At 53.6% G+C, this 15,383-nt stretch overlaps 2 protein-coding genes across 5 annotated transcripts; one reads left to right on the top strand and one right to left on the bottom strand.

Annotated features, from left to right (window-relative positions):
- The first annotated feature begins 1,186 nt into the window (after positions 1–1,186).
- On the top strand, positions 1,187–6,279 carry PRR15L (proline rich 15 like). 3 transcript variants are annotated; one of them, XM_082440888.1, is made up of 2 exons: positions 1,187–1,462; positions 5,114–6,279. In XM_082440888.1, the coding sequence occupies exon 2, from the start codon at positions 5,143–5,145 to the stop codon at positions 5,443–5,445; it is 303 nt and encodes a 100-aa protein (XP_082297014.1). In that variant the 5' UTR covers positions 1,187–1,462; positions 5,114–5,142; the 3' UTR covers positions 5,446–6,279. The 3 variants fall into 3 exon arrangements, with proteins under 3 accessions (XP_082297014.1, XP_082297015.1, XP_082297013.1); XM_082440889.1 differs by having other exon boundaries at positions 1,244–1,267; XM_082440887.1 differs by lacking the exon at positions 1,187–1,462 and adding an exon at positions 1,483–3,426.
- A 2,136-nt stretch (positions 6,280–8,415) lies between these two features.
- On the bottom strand, positions 8,416–15,268 carry PNPO (pyridoxamine 5'-phosphate oxidase). Of its 2 annotated transcripts, none has more exons than XM_082443361.1 (7): positions 14,994–15,268; positions 13,977–14,101; positions 12,786–12,885; positions 11,545–11,598; positions 11,200–11,292; positions 10,770–10,840; positions 8,416–10,548 (listed from the first exon to the last, which is right to left on the bottom strand). In XM_082443361.1, exons 1-7 carry the CDS (start codon positions 15,129–15,131, stop codon positions 10,380–10,382), a joined length of 750 nt encoding a protein of 249 aa, XP_082299487.1. In that variant the 5' UTR covers positions 15,132–15,268; the 3' UTR covers positions 8,416–10,379. The 2 variants fall into 2 exon arrangements, with proteins under 2 accessions (XP_082299487.1, XP_082299486.1); XM_082443360.1 differs by having other exon boundaries at positions 11,164–11,292.
- Positions 15,269–15,383: the final 115 nt, after the last annotated feature.

Genomic DNA, 15,383 nt, shown 5'->3' on the forward strand with positions numbered 1-15,383 from the left:
TATATAGCATGTTAAATAGAAGCATGTGAGTAAGCCCTGTTGGAACAAGAAAATTCCTGGTGGAGCAGGGGGCATAATAATTAATTTAGGCCTTGAGGGATGAATAGGAGTTTGTCTTGGTTTACTCAGGGGGTGGAGAGGCCATTCCTAATCTCGTCCTGTTAGGCAGCTTCTGCACCCAGGAAGGTAGGCAGAGAAAGACCTCATGTGCACATTCAGGGAGTGTTGGAAGAGGAGGCTGCAGAGGCCCCTTCCTAGGAGGGCCAGGCCAAGTCTTTTCCACTATGGGCCGTGGGGAGCCTTTGAAGGACTGTCCGCCTGAGGCCTAGGGGCACAAGGGGATATTTAGGATGGAGGCAAACACGAACTCAAGAGGCCATGAGAAGCGGAACCGAGTAGATGCAGGGTTGGAGATGGTAGGGCAGGTCTGAGAGTTGGTTAATTAGAATTAAAATGTAACCTGGAGGGAGAGCCAGGGATAGAAGGAATCGTATGCCTTTTCTCTACCCAGTGCCTCGCTCTGAGCCTGGAACGGGACACGGTGCATGGAGGAAGGTAGGACCTCAAAGTCTTTGAAGCCTACTTCTAAGCGAGGGAGGAGGGGATGAGGATGCCTGAGGCTGGGGTGGGTCTGGAGAACCTGGCCTAAGGAGGGGCTGGTACAACCCAACCCCACCTCCAGGGAAATCTGGAGGAAGGCCCTTCAGGTCAGGAGGCAGCCACAGCCCCCCAGCCAGCACCCGCCTAAGGCTTGGGGTGGGAGCAGACAGCCTGGGAACCGGTCTGCCAACCAGTTTAACCAGGGACTGGTTTCGACTCCGGAGTTCAAAGGAGCTGGGTGCACCCCGTCCCTCCCAGCCAATGCGAGCAGCGGCCCTTAACCCTTCCCCAACTGTGCCCGGGGCGATGTCCAGGCGGCAGTTCATTCCGGGGAAGGGTCTGGTCTCTTTGGGGCATGAAATGGGTGGGGGTGACCTTGCTTATGGCTGGGGGGTGCCACCAGGCACCTGAGAGTGGGGAAGCTGAGGAGAGAGGCTCCCGTGTTCTCCCCACCTCAGACTTCTCTCAGGATTGCCTCCTTCTGGCTGGGCGGTCCCTGGAGGACCCTGGCTTCTGGGTGGGTGCGGGGGGTGGGGGGTGTTGCTGGGGTTGGATTTCTGGGGTGATGAATATTCATCAGCCAAGCCAGCCTCTGCTTCTGTTTACTTAGCCGGGAAGGGCTGGGTTTCAGGTTCACCTTGACTCCTGGAGCTGCAGCGCCCAGCAGGTACCCGCTCCTGCACCTGTTTCTCTCTCACCTGCCGCACAGCTGCCCCTACTCAGCTCTCCTGGCCTGAGCCTTGCCTGGCGTGGCACCCCGGAGGCACCCCTACCTCCCTCAGTCTGCCTCGGGGCAGCTCCTCCACTCAGCTCCTTCTCTAGGGAAGCTCTCGCCTCCAGCCCGGAGCAGTCGGGATCACAGGTACAGGCAGAGGGTGGGCAGGAGGGGAAACCAAGGCACAGACCTCTGTCAGGGGACCCAGTTCTGCCTCCACAGCTGACAAGCCCAGCTGGGAGGGGGACCCAGGCACGCAGGCCCCCATCTCTCGCTAGGTGGGCAGGCAGAACTCCACTCATCCCACTGGCTTCTTGGAGTCAATCCAGGCCTCCAAGAGAGCTCCTTCTGGGAAAGTTTAACTCCAGAGCAGTGCTCTGTTAACTCTTGCTGAGCTGGAGCCTACCATCTCCTACCCCCCAGCCTGGAGGATGTTTCTGGCTGGCCGGTAGGACCATCTCCCTGTCCTATCCAGGGTCCCCCAGTCTCACGCAGAGTGAAGGAGTACCACAGGGGTCCTGCAGAGAGATGGGGGATGGGGGTTCTGAGTTTTGTCTTGCAACATGGATGCTGACTTGCTCCCTCAATCCCCCTCCACCCTTCCACCTTCACCCCTGTCAATGGTTAACTTGTCCCAGCTGAGAAGGAGCCTAGCCCAGTCTGGGCAAGGCCCTTAGGGGAGCTCACAGAACCCAGCTGGCATGGTGGGGGCTGTCCTGGGGTGCCTAATGCATGCCAGGGTGCTGACCACCATAGGCAGGGGGTGGCAGGCTGTCCCGTGAGGCCCTTTGTGGGTTCCCAAGCTGTGCAAACAGCAGAGGTGTAGCTTACAGCTTCAGGGCTGATTTCTATCATCCCATGGGTGGCAAGGCCCCGGGGCAAGGGTCCTGCCCTCAGCGCCGGCCTGCTCAGGGTCCTGCACAAGCAGACGTGTCACCAAATGCTGCGTCTGCTCAAAATCCCAAGTACCTTCCCTCCGCCCATGCCCCCCTAGCCTCCTGTGACTAGACATGGACATGTGGCTTTAGGCATCTGGCTCTTTGCAACTTTGGATACCTGGGAAGTTTGGCTATTGTGTCACTTTTTTTTTTTTCTAAAGCAAATCAGATTTTACACTACTTTGGGGTAGCTCACTATTTAAAAGAATCTTATAGCCAGGTTATCTTGTAAAACAAAGAATAGTCTACTAATTTATCTGTTCTGCAAGTTCAGATTTCCACAGGTCAGGCTGGCCTAGAGGGCCAAACACCTGCTTACTGGTGCACGCATGTCCTCCTGGACAGAAGGGACAGCAAAGCGTAGCAAAAAGCATCTTGGAGAGACCAGAGTTCAAGGCCAGGAGACAAGGGCACCAGTGCCTTGGTGCCGTGGTAGAGGCTCCAGGGCAGGGTCCGAGGGCTATTCTGACCTCTCTCTGTGGTTTTCTGACAAGTTCCTTGTGATCTGTCGCTCCCTTTACGCCAAGGAGAGTTAAGCCCTGTGGATGCCAAGTCCAAATACCTGTTAAAGTGGGTATGTTTTAACTGGCACAAGCAGAGGCCACTTCCCCTCATGGAGCTAGGCAGTTTGCTGGTTACTGTCGGTTCAGGAGCTGTATCCTCCACTCCCCACGTTCCTTGGCAGTGGGAGGTGGTGGGGCTGTGGACTTTGCCCCGGACCAGGTGGTGACTGGGGCACCCACAGGCCAAGCAAGCGCCCTGTCCCTCCTTCCCAGCCCTCCCCACAACTCCTTCCAGAAACCCATCCTGGCACACCAAGTTCTGTGCAAGGCTGTGCTCAGCCCAGGTGGGGCAGACTGCCAAAGCAAAGCTCTCAGGCTGTCCCCTTGGTGCGCTCACCTCTCCAGGGTGCCCTGAAGGTATTTACCTGACTACTCACCCCTCCTTCACTTTCTAACTGGGAGCTGCACTAGATTTCCCTGGGATTCTCTTGCTACTTGAGCTCAGCTCGAGGGACAGAGCTGACAAAGTGGGATCTGCTTCCTGGACAGAGAGGTGGGAAGCAATCCACTGGGCATCTGCTTTGGGCAAGGGGATGGGTATACGGAGGGCCAGGGGATGACCGCAACAAGGGGGCCATGGAGGCAGGCACGCAATTCATTCCAAGCCGAGGTCAGTATCCTGCTTTCATTTTTTCTGAACTTGATATGCTCCCCCTCTAAAGGAAATCCAGACTCATTATGGAAAATCTGGGAATCAAAAATTGGAGAGGAGAAAACATCCCCTATTCCTTCTACATAAAGAAAACCAATATTAATCATTTGTCATATTTCTTTCTGGTCTTTTTAGAAAATGTAAATGTAGTTAAGACCATCAGGGTTTTTTTTTTTTTTTTTATTATCAGGGTTTTTTTGTTTGTTTGTTTTTTGGTTTTTTTGGCCACGGCTTGCGGGATCTTAGTTCCCCAACCAGGGACTGAACCCAGGCCCTCGGGCCCTCAGCAGTGAAACCATGGGGTCCTAACCACTGGACCGCCAGGGAATTCCCAAGACCATCAGTTTGTAAAAGGAGGTGACACGTTTGCCTGGGCTTAGGCCGGCTGACCACCTAGCTTTCTGTACTGTGTACTGTGGCTATCGCACCCTCCTCCTCAGGACTTTCACAGCCCACGCCACGGAGTCCTGAGAACAAGACCACCAACCCCTCCAGGCCCAGAGATGTCTCCATTTCTCATTGCTCTGCCTGCTTTTTCATTGATCTTAATTCCTCCAGCCTATGCTCTCTTCTTCTTGTGCTGTCCAGGCAACTTCATCTGCCAGAAGTTCCACTAGCTCAGGCGGCAACTTTGTGGAAATTAGTAAAAGGCTAGGCCACAGCTGTGTCACAACACATTATGTTGTCAGGGGAGAAGGCTGGATTTCAGCCCCCTTGCCCCACCTCTGGTGGGGCATCCTTAGGGAGGGTCCAGCCTGTGAAGACCAGATCCCACATGTACCTCTTGGCCACACCAAACTTCCTTCCAAATGTTCAGGTCCCCTTCAAACCCCTGTCCTTGTGGAAGCCGTATGGGGAAGGGGAGCCACCCCTCAATAATTATCACATTAGCATAAATTTTATTGAATACTTTGCAAAGCATGTCTACCTCATGGGCAGGGATTAACGTTAGAGCTAAATGTTAGGGCTGAAAGGGACGGGTGAGGACGCTGAGGTCCAGAGAAGTCACTTGCCAGAGGTCACGAGGCTGGAACAGTCCTCGGGACTTCCCGCTCCCAGCCTGACATTTCTCCCCCTTAGAAAAACCCCGGCTGCTCATTTAGTCGTGGTGGTGACCACTGGGAAGTCCAAATTACTCTGAACATCACAAATCCTATTTAATCTTGTAATGAATTCCAAGTAAAATGCACAGGGTGTTTCTGTCCGTCTGATACCAGCTGACCATCTGTCCATTCCTGGCAGCAGGTCCTGGCGGTATAGCAGGAAGAGCATGGGAATGTGGCAAAGGCCTTGTTGCTGTGTGACTGGGCGAGCTGTTCCCCTTCCTGCAGCCCCAAGGGGCCTGGAGTGTCAAAGCTGCTTGGCAGTGGTGTTTGCTTGTCCCCTTGCCCCCTCCGCCTGGCTCAGATGGCTTCCCCATGGATGTCTTCTTGGCCACCCCTTCCCCAGACCCCTCTCTCTCCTGATATACCCCAAAAGTATTGCATCACCTACCTGAACCCTGGGTTCATTTGGCCCCAGGCTTCAATTCTTTCAAGCCCAGGCTATGAAAAGAGCCCACGTTTGGGAGACTAGAAAGGGCTGCTCCGAGGCCCCCGCCCCTTCTCCCCACTGACCCCTTTCTCTACACCCCCTGCTCCTGCAGAAAGCCCCACCCTCGGGTCTGAGAGCACCATGACCGAAGTTGGTTGGTGGAAGCTGACCTTCCTCCGGAAAAAGAAATCCACTCCCAAGGTGCTGTATGAGATCCCTGACACCTACACCCAAACTGAGGGCGGCGCAGAGCCCCCAAGGCCTGATGGCGGGGGCCCCAACAGCAACTTTAACACCCGCCTGGAGAAGATTGTGGACAAGAACACGAAGGGCAAGCACGTCAAAGTCTCCAATTCAGGCCGCTTCAAGGAGAAGAAAAAAGTCCGAGCCACGCTAGCAGAGAACCCCAACCTCTTTGATGACAGGGAGGGCAAAGGACAGTGAAGGGGGCCAAGGAGGATGCTAGCACCTCCCCACTCCCTGCCATCAGCTGGATCTGAGACAGGAGCTCGCCACGCTGGCCTCTTTGGCCACAGCTGAAGCCTCGGGGGCAGTTGATGCCTGCTGGCAGGAAACGTCTGGTTTTAGGTTTGTATTTATGTGCTCCAGCTTTCTGGAAGGCCTGAGAGATCCCAGGTCCTCCCGCCCTCCCCCACCACACACAAAGGCACTCCAGTTCAAGGATGAAAAGTCCCACTCAGGAAGGACAGCCCTCCTCGAAGAGGTGGAAGCACCAGCAGGGAGGTGGGCGTGGAAGGAATGGAACAGGGAGCTGGACAGACCTCACCCGCTCCTGGGGCACAGGGTCAAGGGTGAGTTTGAATTGCTGCTCCCTCTACTTTCTCTACCTGTGATTATTCTCTGGATCCATTCTAAGAGTGCATTTTCCAGAAGCCACGTGATGCGGGGTGGCTTCCTGGAGCTGAGGCAGAGATGCTGAACTTGAGCTCACCTCCTAACTCAGGTGGGAAACTTCCTGGAACTTTGCTCCCAGGTGTGCAGGGGGAGGGCAACCATGGCACTCCCTAGGGGGTGCTGCAGAAGGCCAGATTAGGGACCCCGTGGGTTCCTGCACATACCCTCAAAGGAAAGCTACACTGCCCCGCGGGTCCAAACTCAGAAACGGGGTGGGAGGCTCTGACAGGAGCCCTCCTCCCCCTGCTAGTATTTAAGATGGATCAGCCTCAGAGATGAGTCCTGCAGCCTTGAACTTTGTTTAAAAAAAATCATCGTAGGTTTCTTTTTGTAATAAACAATGCTGCAAAAGCAGAGAACCTATTTATGCTCTTGTCTTGCATTTACTGAGATGCTGTTTTTCATGCCTTTATTCTTTTTTACTTTGTGTTCAAACTATTCCTTTCAAGCACCAGGAAGTGTCCCCAGGTGTAAAAATGTAATACCTGGGTCACTAACTTCACCACCAAGCCATCTTTAGCATCTGGAGATGAAGAGAGTGAAGGAGGGAGCTGGTTACACCTCAGCAAGAGAGGCTGTCAGGGGCTCCAAGAGAATGGAGTAGAACTTTGGTGACCAATCCCAAAATCTCAGTGGTTTGGTTTGGGATCCAGATTCAAATTCTAGTTCCCCCCTTAGTAGCTGTGTGATTTGGGGGAACATTAAAAAAAAAAAAAAGCAGCAACAGCAACAATAACAAAAAACACCTCCTCTGAGCCTCAGTTTCCTCTTCTGTAAAACGGACTGTAATAATACCTATTTCACAGGGTGTGGTCAGTATTAAGTGGCCCGTAAGTAGTCCTATAGTAGGTGCCCAGTGAATATCGGTTTCCTTCCCCTTCCTTTATGAAGGAACTCCACCATAGCCCACAGCTACCGTTTAAGGACATGGAGAGAGCTTACTCCCTATGCTGTTAGGTCCAGACCCAGGAGCCGAGCACTGGAAAAAATTGGCCAAATCTCTGGAGCTCATGGTGGGAACAGAGAGAGACCAAGGTGACAACTAAACAATGTGATTCTGTGGCTTCCAGGTCAACTCCTCGCAGGCTACTGGGCCACCCCAGGGAGGTTACTCAGGAAATTTACCAAAACAAACAGACCTGTACAAGGGTGCCTTTGTTAGGTGGCCTCACCCAGGCCAGAGGGAACTCTGAGGATGAGTGTGGGAGACCAGGGGCCGGAGGGAGGGAAGGCGGGCTCAGGTGTGCCGCCTTCCCCAAAGCCTCTTCCCCATCCCTCCCCACCACATGGAACTTTCTAGGGTCCCATCAATCACTCAGTCCATAAAGCCTCCCATGGAGGAGCTGACTTTCTCAGGGCTGCAGCTCTGCCTAGGGTTAGCAGCTGACACTCACAGAGGGCTTCTAACAGGCCAGGCCCTGTGACAAGTCCTCCACGAGGGTCCTCCTTTAACTCTCTCATCACAGGTGCTGTCATTATCGCTGTTTTCCAGTTTTCCAGGTGCATTAGCTGAGGCTTAGAGAGGTCAAGTCACTAGCCCTAGGTCAAGGCTTGCAGTGGCTGAGCTGGGACGGAGGCCAGAGCTGTGCACTTGACTGCTGCACCACACAGCCCCTTCCACACTTGATTTTTATCTGCTCAGGGAAGGGAAACTGAGGCTCAGAACAAGGAAAGGAGCACAGTCACCTTCTGCAGAAGGGGAGGTGGGGTTATGCCTGGGCCTCGGGATCCTGGAAGGCGAGCACCATCCGATGGGGCTGCCCAGACTCTGGAACCAGTGAGGGAAAGTCAACCAGCTTCAAGGGTGAGTGTCCCCTGTGACCCCAGACCATAGGGACCTGCCACTTCAGCCATCCTGAGGTTCCCTGAGGCAAGGGGGGGTGAGGTTGGGCCCTGGGCCACTGACCCGTGGTTCTATCTCATGCTGGCAACGCATGCACCACCACCCCTCTTAGGTGAGAGAGTCTGCAGGCCCCCCTGCCCCATGCTTACCACCCCACTCCACGGCCCAAAGTGATGTCCACGTAATCTTCCAGGGAAACTCCACATATATCCCTAAGCTGGGGGATGGATGAATGGGGGTGGGGGGAGGTACTAAAAGCCAAAGGGAGACCTGGCTGCCCAGGGAGTCGTACTAAAAGCCAAAGGGAGACCTGGCTGCCCAGGGAGTCAGAGCCAAGGCGGCTGCAAGTTTTCACGAGGCCAGAGGAGGAAGCAAGGGTGCAAATATGTGCGGGAGCTGGGAGAGGCTACGGGTTATCAACCACAGTTTCACTGGGACAAGACCCAGGCGTGGAAAGGGGGAAAGGGGGAGGCAGGGAGGGCCGACCAGAACTGGCCTGCGCCGCCCAGGAGGGGCCAACCCTGGGCTTCGGGCTCCCCCTGCTGGACGCCCAACCTCCAGGAGGGGAGAAGCCAGTTGGGAGGAGTTGTTTAATTCCCCAACTCCCCTCAGTCCTGGGGGGCGGGGACGAGACCCGGCTAGATTGAACATTAATATCATGCTGACGAGCTTTTATTATAGACTTGGCACAGTGACTGTCAGACAGAGGAGAGGAAAGGAACAGCTGAGACCAGGCCCAAAGCAGGGGGGATACACAGCCCCCAACAATGCAAACAGGACACAGTAGGGAAGGGCACCCCAGCACCCTCTCCTGCAGGTGGCCACAGGATTAGTGTTGGCTTAAGCCAGGCTTAAGGGGGGCCAACACCCAGAGGGCCGCCCTTGGAGGAGGCAGTCAGTAACAGACACGGAAGCACACGCCCATGCAGTGGAATGAAGCAGTTTACAGGGTGGCAAGCTCAAGGCCAATGTGTACAAATAGTTCTCTGATCCTGGCTTAGTCACAGCAAACATTTGCCCAGCCTGGCTCCTCTCCGCAGCCTGTAGGCCACTCACTCAGGTTGTCCCTGGTCACCAGACTTGGGCTCGAGGAAAGCCAATACTACAGCTCAGCACAGGCCTCAGCCAAGGGTGACTGAAGAATCCAATTGTGAGGGCGGGAGGCGGTTGGTTTAGAAGTTGAGGCTGGTGCATTGGGTCACCTGGGGGTGCGGGTGGTCTTGTTGAAAGCTGAGTGAGATTCGGTGGGTCTGGGCTGGGCTCCCAGGTGATGCTGATGCTGCTGGCCTGTGGACCACACTGCAAGTAGCAAGCATCTACTACCGGGGGGTCTCAACCTCGGCTGCACAGAATTCCCCGAGGACCTTTTAAACTTCCCCAAGTCTGGGCTGCACTCACACTGGTCAAATCATCTCTGAGGGTGGGACCAGGCACCACGGTTTTTAAAGCTCCTCGGTAATTCCAGTGAGGATGAAAACCAGTGATCTAGGAGTCATCATCAGGTGCGGGGGTGGGGGGGGGGTGGTAAAAGGATGTGTGAGTGTCAGAAAAGTATAATCTCTGTTATTTAATTTTATACCTGGAAAGTAAAATACATATAAATGTATGTATATATGTATTTCACATACATATAGTTTTTATAACCAAATATGGAAAGTAAAGCTTGATGAAAAGCTTCCTGATACATAGGTACCAGCACGAGTTCCTTCTACAAAACTCCTGTCTGACAGTGACAGAGCACTCATTACCTAACCTACACCCTCCTAGGCAGCCCCAATTGTTTGAAATCTCTTCCCATATTGAGATGAAATCTACTTCCGTGCAGCTTCCACCTATGGGTCCTTTGGAGCTACAGAGAATAAATTTAGTCTCTTTTCCACATTGCTGTGCTTCGGATAATGGAAGGCAGCTATCAGTTGGGTAAGTGGTATAAAAATATCCTATTAGTAAATGAGTTAGTTAAGGTTCTTTTCGTTGCAAGCAACACAAATAGATAATGGCTAGTCTAAGCAGAAAAAAAAAAATTTTTTTTTTTAAAGAGATAATGGGTTTTCTGAGGTAGGAGGAGGAATTGCACAACCCAGACACGGGAAGGAGGGATCCAGGGACTGCTGAGGGAGCTGCAAGAGCAGCAACCAGAGGCTGTTGCTTCTAGGCGGCCATTATTGACTTGGCTACAAACACTCCTATGCTCTGAGTCCCTCCGTTTCAAATTTCAAATTGGTGACAAGAAAAACCAGTTGGCTAGATTGCCTCAGGTGCTTCTGCTGGGACCAATGGGCTTTGGCCGGTATGACTGTCACGTGATAACAGACAAGGCTGCTGTGGGCCCACCCCCTGTCACCAGAAAAGGGAATCACACCAGATGCTACCCCTAGAGGGAGCTATTCCAATAAATCATAGTTAAGGTCAAGAATAATTACGGGATTATTTTACATTTGTGATTGTCCATGCCACTGTTAGACTCCACTAGACCAGCTGACTACAGAGAACTCTCTGAAGGGCCCTGAATATAAGCGGTGGGAAGGGAAATGCGTTGAGTTTAGAAGGGCCTGGCTCCTGATCCCATACCCTCTCTCAGCACGGATCCCAGCCCCAGTCAGCGCCAGCAGACTGGGAGTCAGGGTGCAAGTCTCTCATAGAGCCAGTCTTCCTCCCCTCGGTGGGTCATGGGCCCCAAGGGGGAGTCTCCTGTCGGTAGGCCCCGTCGAAAGGCGATCCGGTCATGCAGGCGGTTGGTTTGGCCTTGCCAGAACTCCATTACTTGGGGGTACAGGATGTAGCCACCCCTACAAGGAGAAGCAGAGGCTTCGATGCTCTGTGCGTTTTTCCAGCCAGGCAACCCCACCACCCTCCGCGCCATCCCAGCGCCCCGTGAAGGGAGTTGCTGGCGTACGTCAAACAAGGGTTGCCGGGAAGGAGTAGATCTGTAATTCCATGGACAGGGTGGCTTTAAGTAAGCACGAGGGTCCCAGGGTCCCTTTCTAGACGACCACCAGGTATCACTCACCAGTATTTTGGCTTCGGCACCTCTTGTTCCTGGTAGAGTTGCTCCAGTTCCTCATTTTTCTTTCTCAGATACTGTCCAGGGGAAGGAGATGGAGGAAGGGCCAGACCCAGTCAGTGATTCGTTTAATCACCACTTACTGAGCATGTGCTCCGTGCCAGGTGCTGAGGACACTGGCGAGCAAGGCCGGCCGGCCTCTGCCCTCTAGGGGCACAGTCCAACGGGAGGGTCAGACAGATACAGCAGGCCTGTTCCCTGCTCTCCAAATCCACGTCCCCCAGGGAGACCATCCATTTCACTCTGCTGGAGAGGGCGGGCCCTGGCATCCCCTGGGGACAGCCTCTGGGGCTGAGCCAAAGCACTACCACCCAGAGGACTAAGGAGAAGCCCCATTCACCTCCCGATCGGGGATCACGGAACTCTGGTGACTGACCACAGCCCCAATCTGGCTGCTCTTGGGGCGGGAGTGGAAGTAGCACTCGGCCTCCTCCTCGGGCAGCTTCTTCACGGGACCCTCCACTCGCACCTGCACAGGGATGGTCCTGGTTAGACGGCATTCAATGCCACCTGCCCCCCCAACCAGTACAGGCCCCAGTCCTCTCTGTTCTTCTCTTTATCCGCTGCCCCGTCACGCCTGACTCCAGCTAGCCCAGCTAAGTGAGAGCCGTTTGAAAGGCAGGATGTTTGCCCAGCCTGGAGACCCTCACCAGGTTCATTCATAAACTCAGGCCCTTCCCACCCCTGCCCACCCCAGGTTGTCCCAGGAATGCATACTCACCTGACGGTTTAGGGGTTCCCAGTAGAAGACAAGGGAAGCAAAGGGATTAGAGTCCTGGAAATGAAACAGAATCCACAGTCATCAGGACAGGAGTGAGGATGCCTCCAGCATGGGGGGAAGGCAGGGAGTCTGCATTGCGCAGGTCCACTGCAGATGCATTTACTGTAACGTCTCTTTTTTTTAAAACAAATTTATTTTATTATTTATTTATTTATTTTTGGCTGCGTTGGGTCTTTGTTGCTGTGCGCGGGCTTTCTCTAGTTGCAGCGAGTGGGGGCTACTCTTGTGGTGCGCGGGCTTCTCGTTGCAGTGGTTTCACTTGTTGCTTCACGGGCTTCAGTAGTTGTGGCACGTGGGCTCATTAGTTGTGGCTCGCAGGCTCTAGAGCACAGGCTCAGTAGTTGTGGCACATGGGCTTAGTTGCTCAGCCGCATGTGGGATCTTCCCGGACCAGGGCTCGAACCCGTGTTCTCCGCATTGGCAGGCGGATTCTTAACCACTGCGCCACCAGGGAAGTCCTGTAACGTCTCATTTTTAAATCCTCAAAGGTAGGCCTACTTTTACAGGTGTGGAGACAGGCTCAGAGAGGTTAAGTAACGTGCCCAGGTTCACATGGTAAATGGGCCAGATGGACTCCAAAGTGAGGCTTGCCATTTCCCTCACCCATAGATTTGCAAATCCTCAGAAATGTATGTTTGGCTGCACTGGACTCAGGGAAGGGTACTCATTTTGGATTCACGAATTGAATGCATACGAAGTGCCAACTCTGTGCTCAACACCAGGAGAGGTGCTGGGGGTATAACAGAGATACCACAGATGCAGCCTCTGACCCCAAGGAGCTTACGGTTTAGCAGAGGACACAAACATTAATCACATAATCCCATAAATACATGCATGGTTAGAAACTAAAAAAATGGCAGAAAGGAAAGTTTCAAGTTATAATGACTGCAAACAGTGCAAGGGGCTGACTCAGCCTGGGAGTCCAGAAGGCTTTCCTGAGGAGGTAACATGGGGACTGGACCCAAAGGAACAGGCGCTACTCAGGTAAACATGGGGAGGTAGGGGTGCCTACAGAGGGCACTCATCCACGGCAGAGAGAAGGGCAAGTGCAAAGGCCCGCAGGCGGGATGGTGCCTGAGCACAGCCGGCAAGTGGCTTGGGGCAGCTATGGCGTGAGAAGGTGACCAATGAGCCAGGGCTGGACCCTGCAGGCCCAGGAAGGATTTACCGTGAACCCTCACCAGCTCTTGTCCCTTTCGACTCTCGAAGTTAGTGAAGAAGCGGAAGCCGTCCTTGCCAAAGCCCTTCAGCAGCACCATGCGGGCGGACGGTTTCCCATCTCTGCGGCAAAGAGCAGAGCACTGTGGTCAGAGCCCCTCCCCACAGGATGTCTGAGCACCCCTACACGTGTACCCCCTGATTCTGCACTGTCTGTGCACTCAGGCTGCCCATTCCCGCTTGCCCATGGGAATTTGTCCTGGAGGTGCAGTATGACACCACTGCCTAGGGCTCTGTAATGGACTGAACTGGGTTCCCCTAAAATTCAGTTTTGAAGCCCTAACCCACAATGTGACTATATTTGCAGGTAGGGCCTTTAGGGAGATAATTAAGGTTAAATGAGGCCGTAAGAGTGGGACTCTAATCTAGTAGGACTGGTGTCCTTATAAGAAGAGGAAGAGACACCAGAGACCTCTCTCCCTGCACACACAAAGGGAAGGCCATGTGAGGACACAGCAAAAAAGGTGTCCATCTGTAAGCCAGGAAGAGAGGCCTCACTAGAGACCAACTCTGACAGCACCTTGACCTTGGACTTCTAGCCTCCGGAACTGTGAGAAAATAAATCTCTGTTGTTTAAGCCCCCCCAGTCTGTGGTACTCTGTTATGGTGGCCCAAGCAAACTAGCTCTGGGGGATATCTGGGGGCACAGTACAAGAGCCCTGCCTTCAAGGCCTTATGCTTTAGTGAGCAGGGGACAAGCAGAGTTGAATAAGAGGCTAATATAAGAGATGTCTCAAGGGGTTTATGACTGATTGTCAAATGAATGACACAAACAAGCACTGTGCTAGATTTCAAGAGAGGAAGAGGGCTTTATGGAGAGGTTCCAGGAGATCTGCCTCTCAAAAAGCAGATGGGAACTGGGGAGACCGGGAGATGCGGGAGACAAAGTTGTGTGTATTGGGGGGTGGGTGCATCAAGGGCAGAGATGAATGAGGCACTACATTTTATCACTGAAATGGAATTGAGTAAAGTCTAATCTTTGGTTTAGAGGTAAGGACACTGAGGTCCAGAGAGGACAAGTTACTTGCCTGAGGCCACACAGCATGTTAATAACACAACTAGAATCATAAAGTTGTCATCCATCAAAATGAGAGCTTCCTAAGTTTCCTACTTCATCTGTACCCACCTTCAGAAGGGCCCACAGCTATGCCTACCTGGTACAGGTAGCAAGACACATGGCATTGGCTTCCCCTATGTCAGGACACTGGACAGCCTCCTCAAACCAGGCAGCAAACTGCTTCATGGGGTTCAGGGAGGTCAGCTGAGTCTCCTCAAATGCCTGGGAAGGGAGAGTTTTATTTCACTTAACAAACACATGTAGTGCGTACTGTGTACACGGCTCTGTTCTAGGCACTTTTCAAATATTAACTCATTTAGTCCTCATAACAACTATCTCGTAACAAAAAACACGAAAAGGTGAATAGGTCCCACACCTACTGATGGACAAATCAGGGTTTCATGTCATGGGTGTCAAACCTATCACCTGGGGAGCCTAAAAAAAAAAGACAGATTCCTGGGCTCCACCCTGTAAATTCTCATTCAGTAGGTCTGAGGTTTAATGAAAACTTGCATGTTTAACATGCATTTCTGGAAATGCTCACATGCAACCAGATTTGGTAACCAGGCCCTGGGCCCCAATTCCAAAATAATTCTCTTGGTTTCTCTCCTGAGGAGGGAAAAGGCAGTAAGAGCCAGAAGCTTTCTCCTCCCCTCCTGTGTAAAATAGTCCTCCTGCCCCACGTGTTACTTCTTTATCAAACATTTATAAGCTAATTATCACTGTTCTAGGCACTTTTCAAATATCAAAGTCCATAATATCCCCGTGAGGTCAGTACTATCACTTCACAGGTGAGGAAACTGAGGCCCAGGGAGGTGAGTAAACCGCCCAAGGGGTGCGCGGAGCGACCTACAGGATTTCATCCAGGCAGACCCCCGAGTGCGCGCCGTGAGCCCCTATGACAAGCTGCCTCTGGAGTCCACCTTCATCCTCGTTTCCCCAGAACACCTTCCCCCTTGATTGTCTTTGAACCCCCTTCTCCCACGGAGGTGACCCCGAGCCCCAAGGGGTGGACCAGAAACCCCAGGTGATCCCTCCCATTCCCCTCCGCCCCGGAGATGACTCGGATCCCCTGTGTCCCCGCCCCTGCGGAGGCCCTGCGGGGCGGCGGCACCTCTCGGTCCCCGCGGTAACCCTTGCGCATCGGTCCCAGGTCCATGACAGCACCGCGACTGCACAGGTGGCGGAGGCAGCGGGGCCACTCGGCGGGTCGCCCGAACGTCACGATGACGCCCCGCAGCCCGAACGTCATGGGGCCGCAGGCCACGTGACCCAGCGTCGCTCCGCGCTGGGTTCCGTTGGGTTCGGAACCAGTTTCTTAGCTCGGGAATCTACGCCGGCAAGGAAGAATTTGCCAGTTGCCGAGCCAGGCCCACAGGCCCCAAGTCCTCCAAGCCAATGGGAGCCAATAGGAAGCCAGGGTTGGTGGGGGGAGCCGGGCGCGGAGATGCCATTGGTCAGAGTTTTCCAAGAGCGAGGACAATTAGAGCAAGAACGGAGGAAC

This window comes from Balaenoptera physalus (genome assembly GCF_965194825.1).
Source record: "Balaenoptera physalus genome assembly, chromosome: 20".
In the NCBI taxonomy this organism is placed as follows: domain Eukaryota; kingdom Metazoa; phylum Chordata; class Mammalia; order Artiodactyla; family Balaenopteridae; genus Balaenoptera; species Balaenoptera physalus.

Coding starts and splice junctions, on each gene's coding strand:
- PNPO (XM_082443360.1), bottom strand. CDS start 15,131: ATGACGTTCGGGCTGCGGGGCGTCATCGTGACGTTCGGGCGACCCGCC. Junction 11,293..11,544: donor GGGAACCCCTAAACCGTCAG/GTGAGTATGCAT, acceptor ATCCCTGTGCAG/GTGCGAGTGGAGGGTCCCGT. Junction 10,841..11,163: donor CCGTGATCCCCGATCGGGAG/GTGAATGGGGCT, acceptor TCCCCTGGACAG/TATCTGAGAAAGAAAAATGA.
- PRR15L (XM_082440887.1), top strand. CDS start 3,393: ATGGAGGCAGGCACGCAATTCATTCCAAGCCGAG. Junction 3,427..5,113: donor GCAATTCATTCCAAGCCGAG/GTCAGTATCCTG, acceptor CTGCTCCTGCAG/AAAGCCCCACCCTCGGGTCT.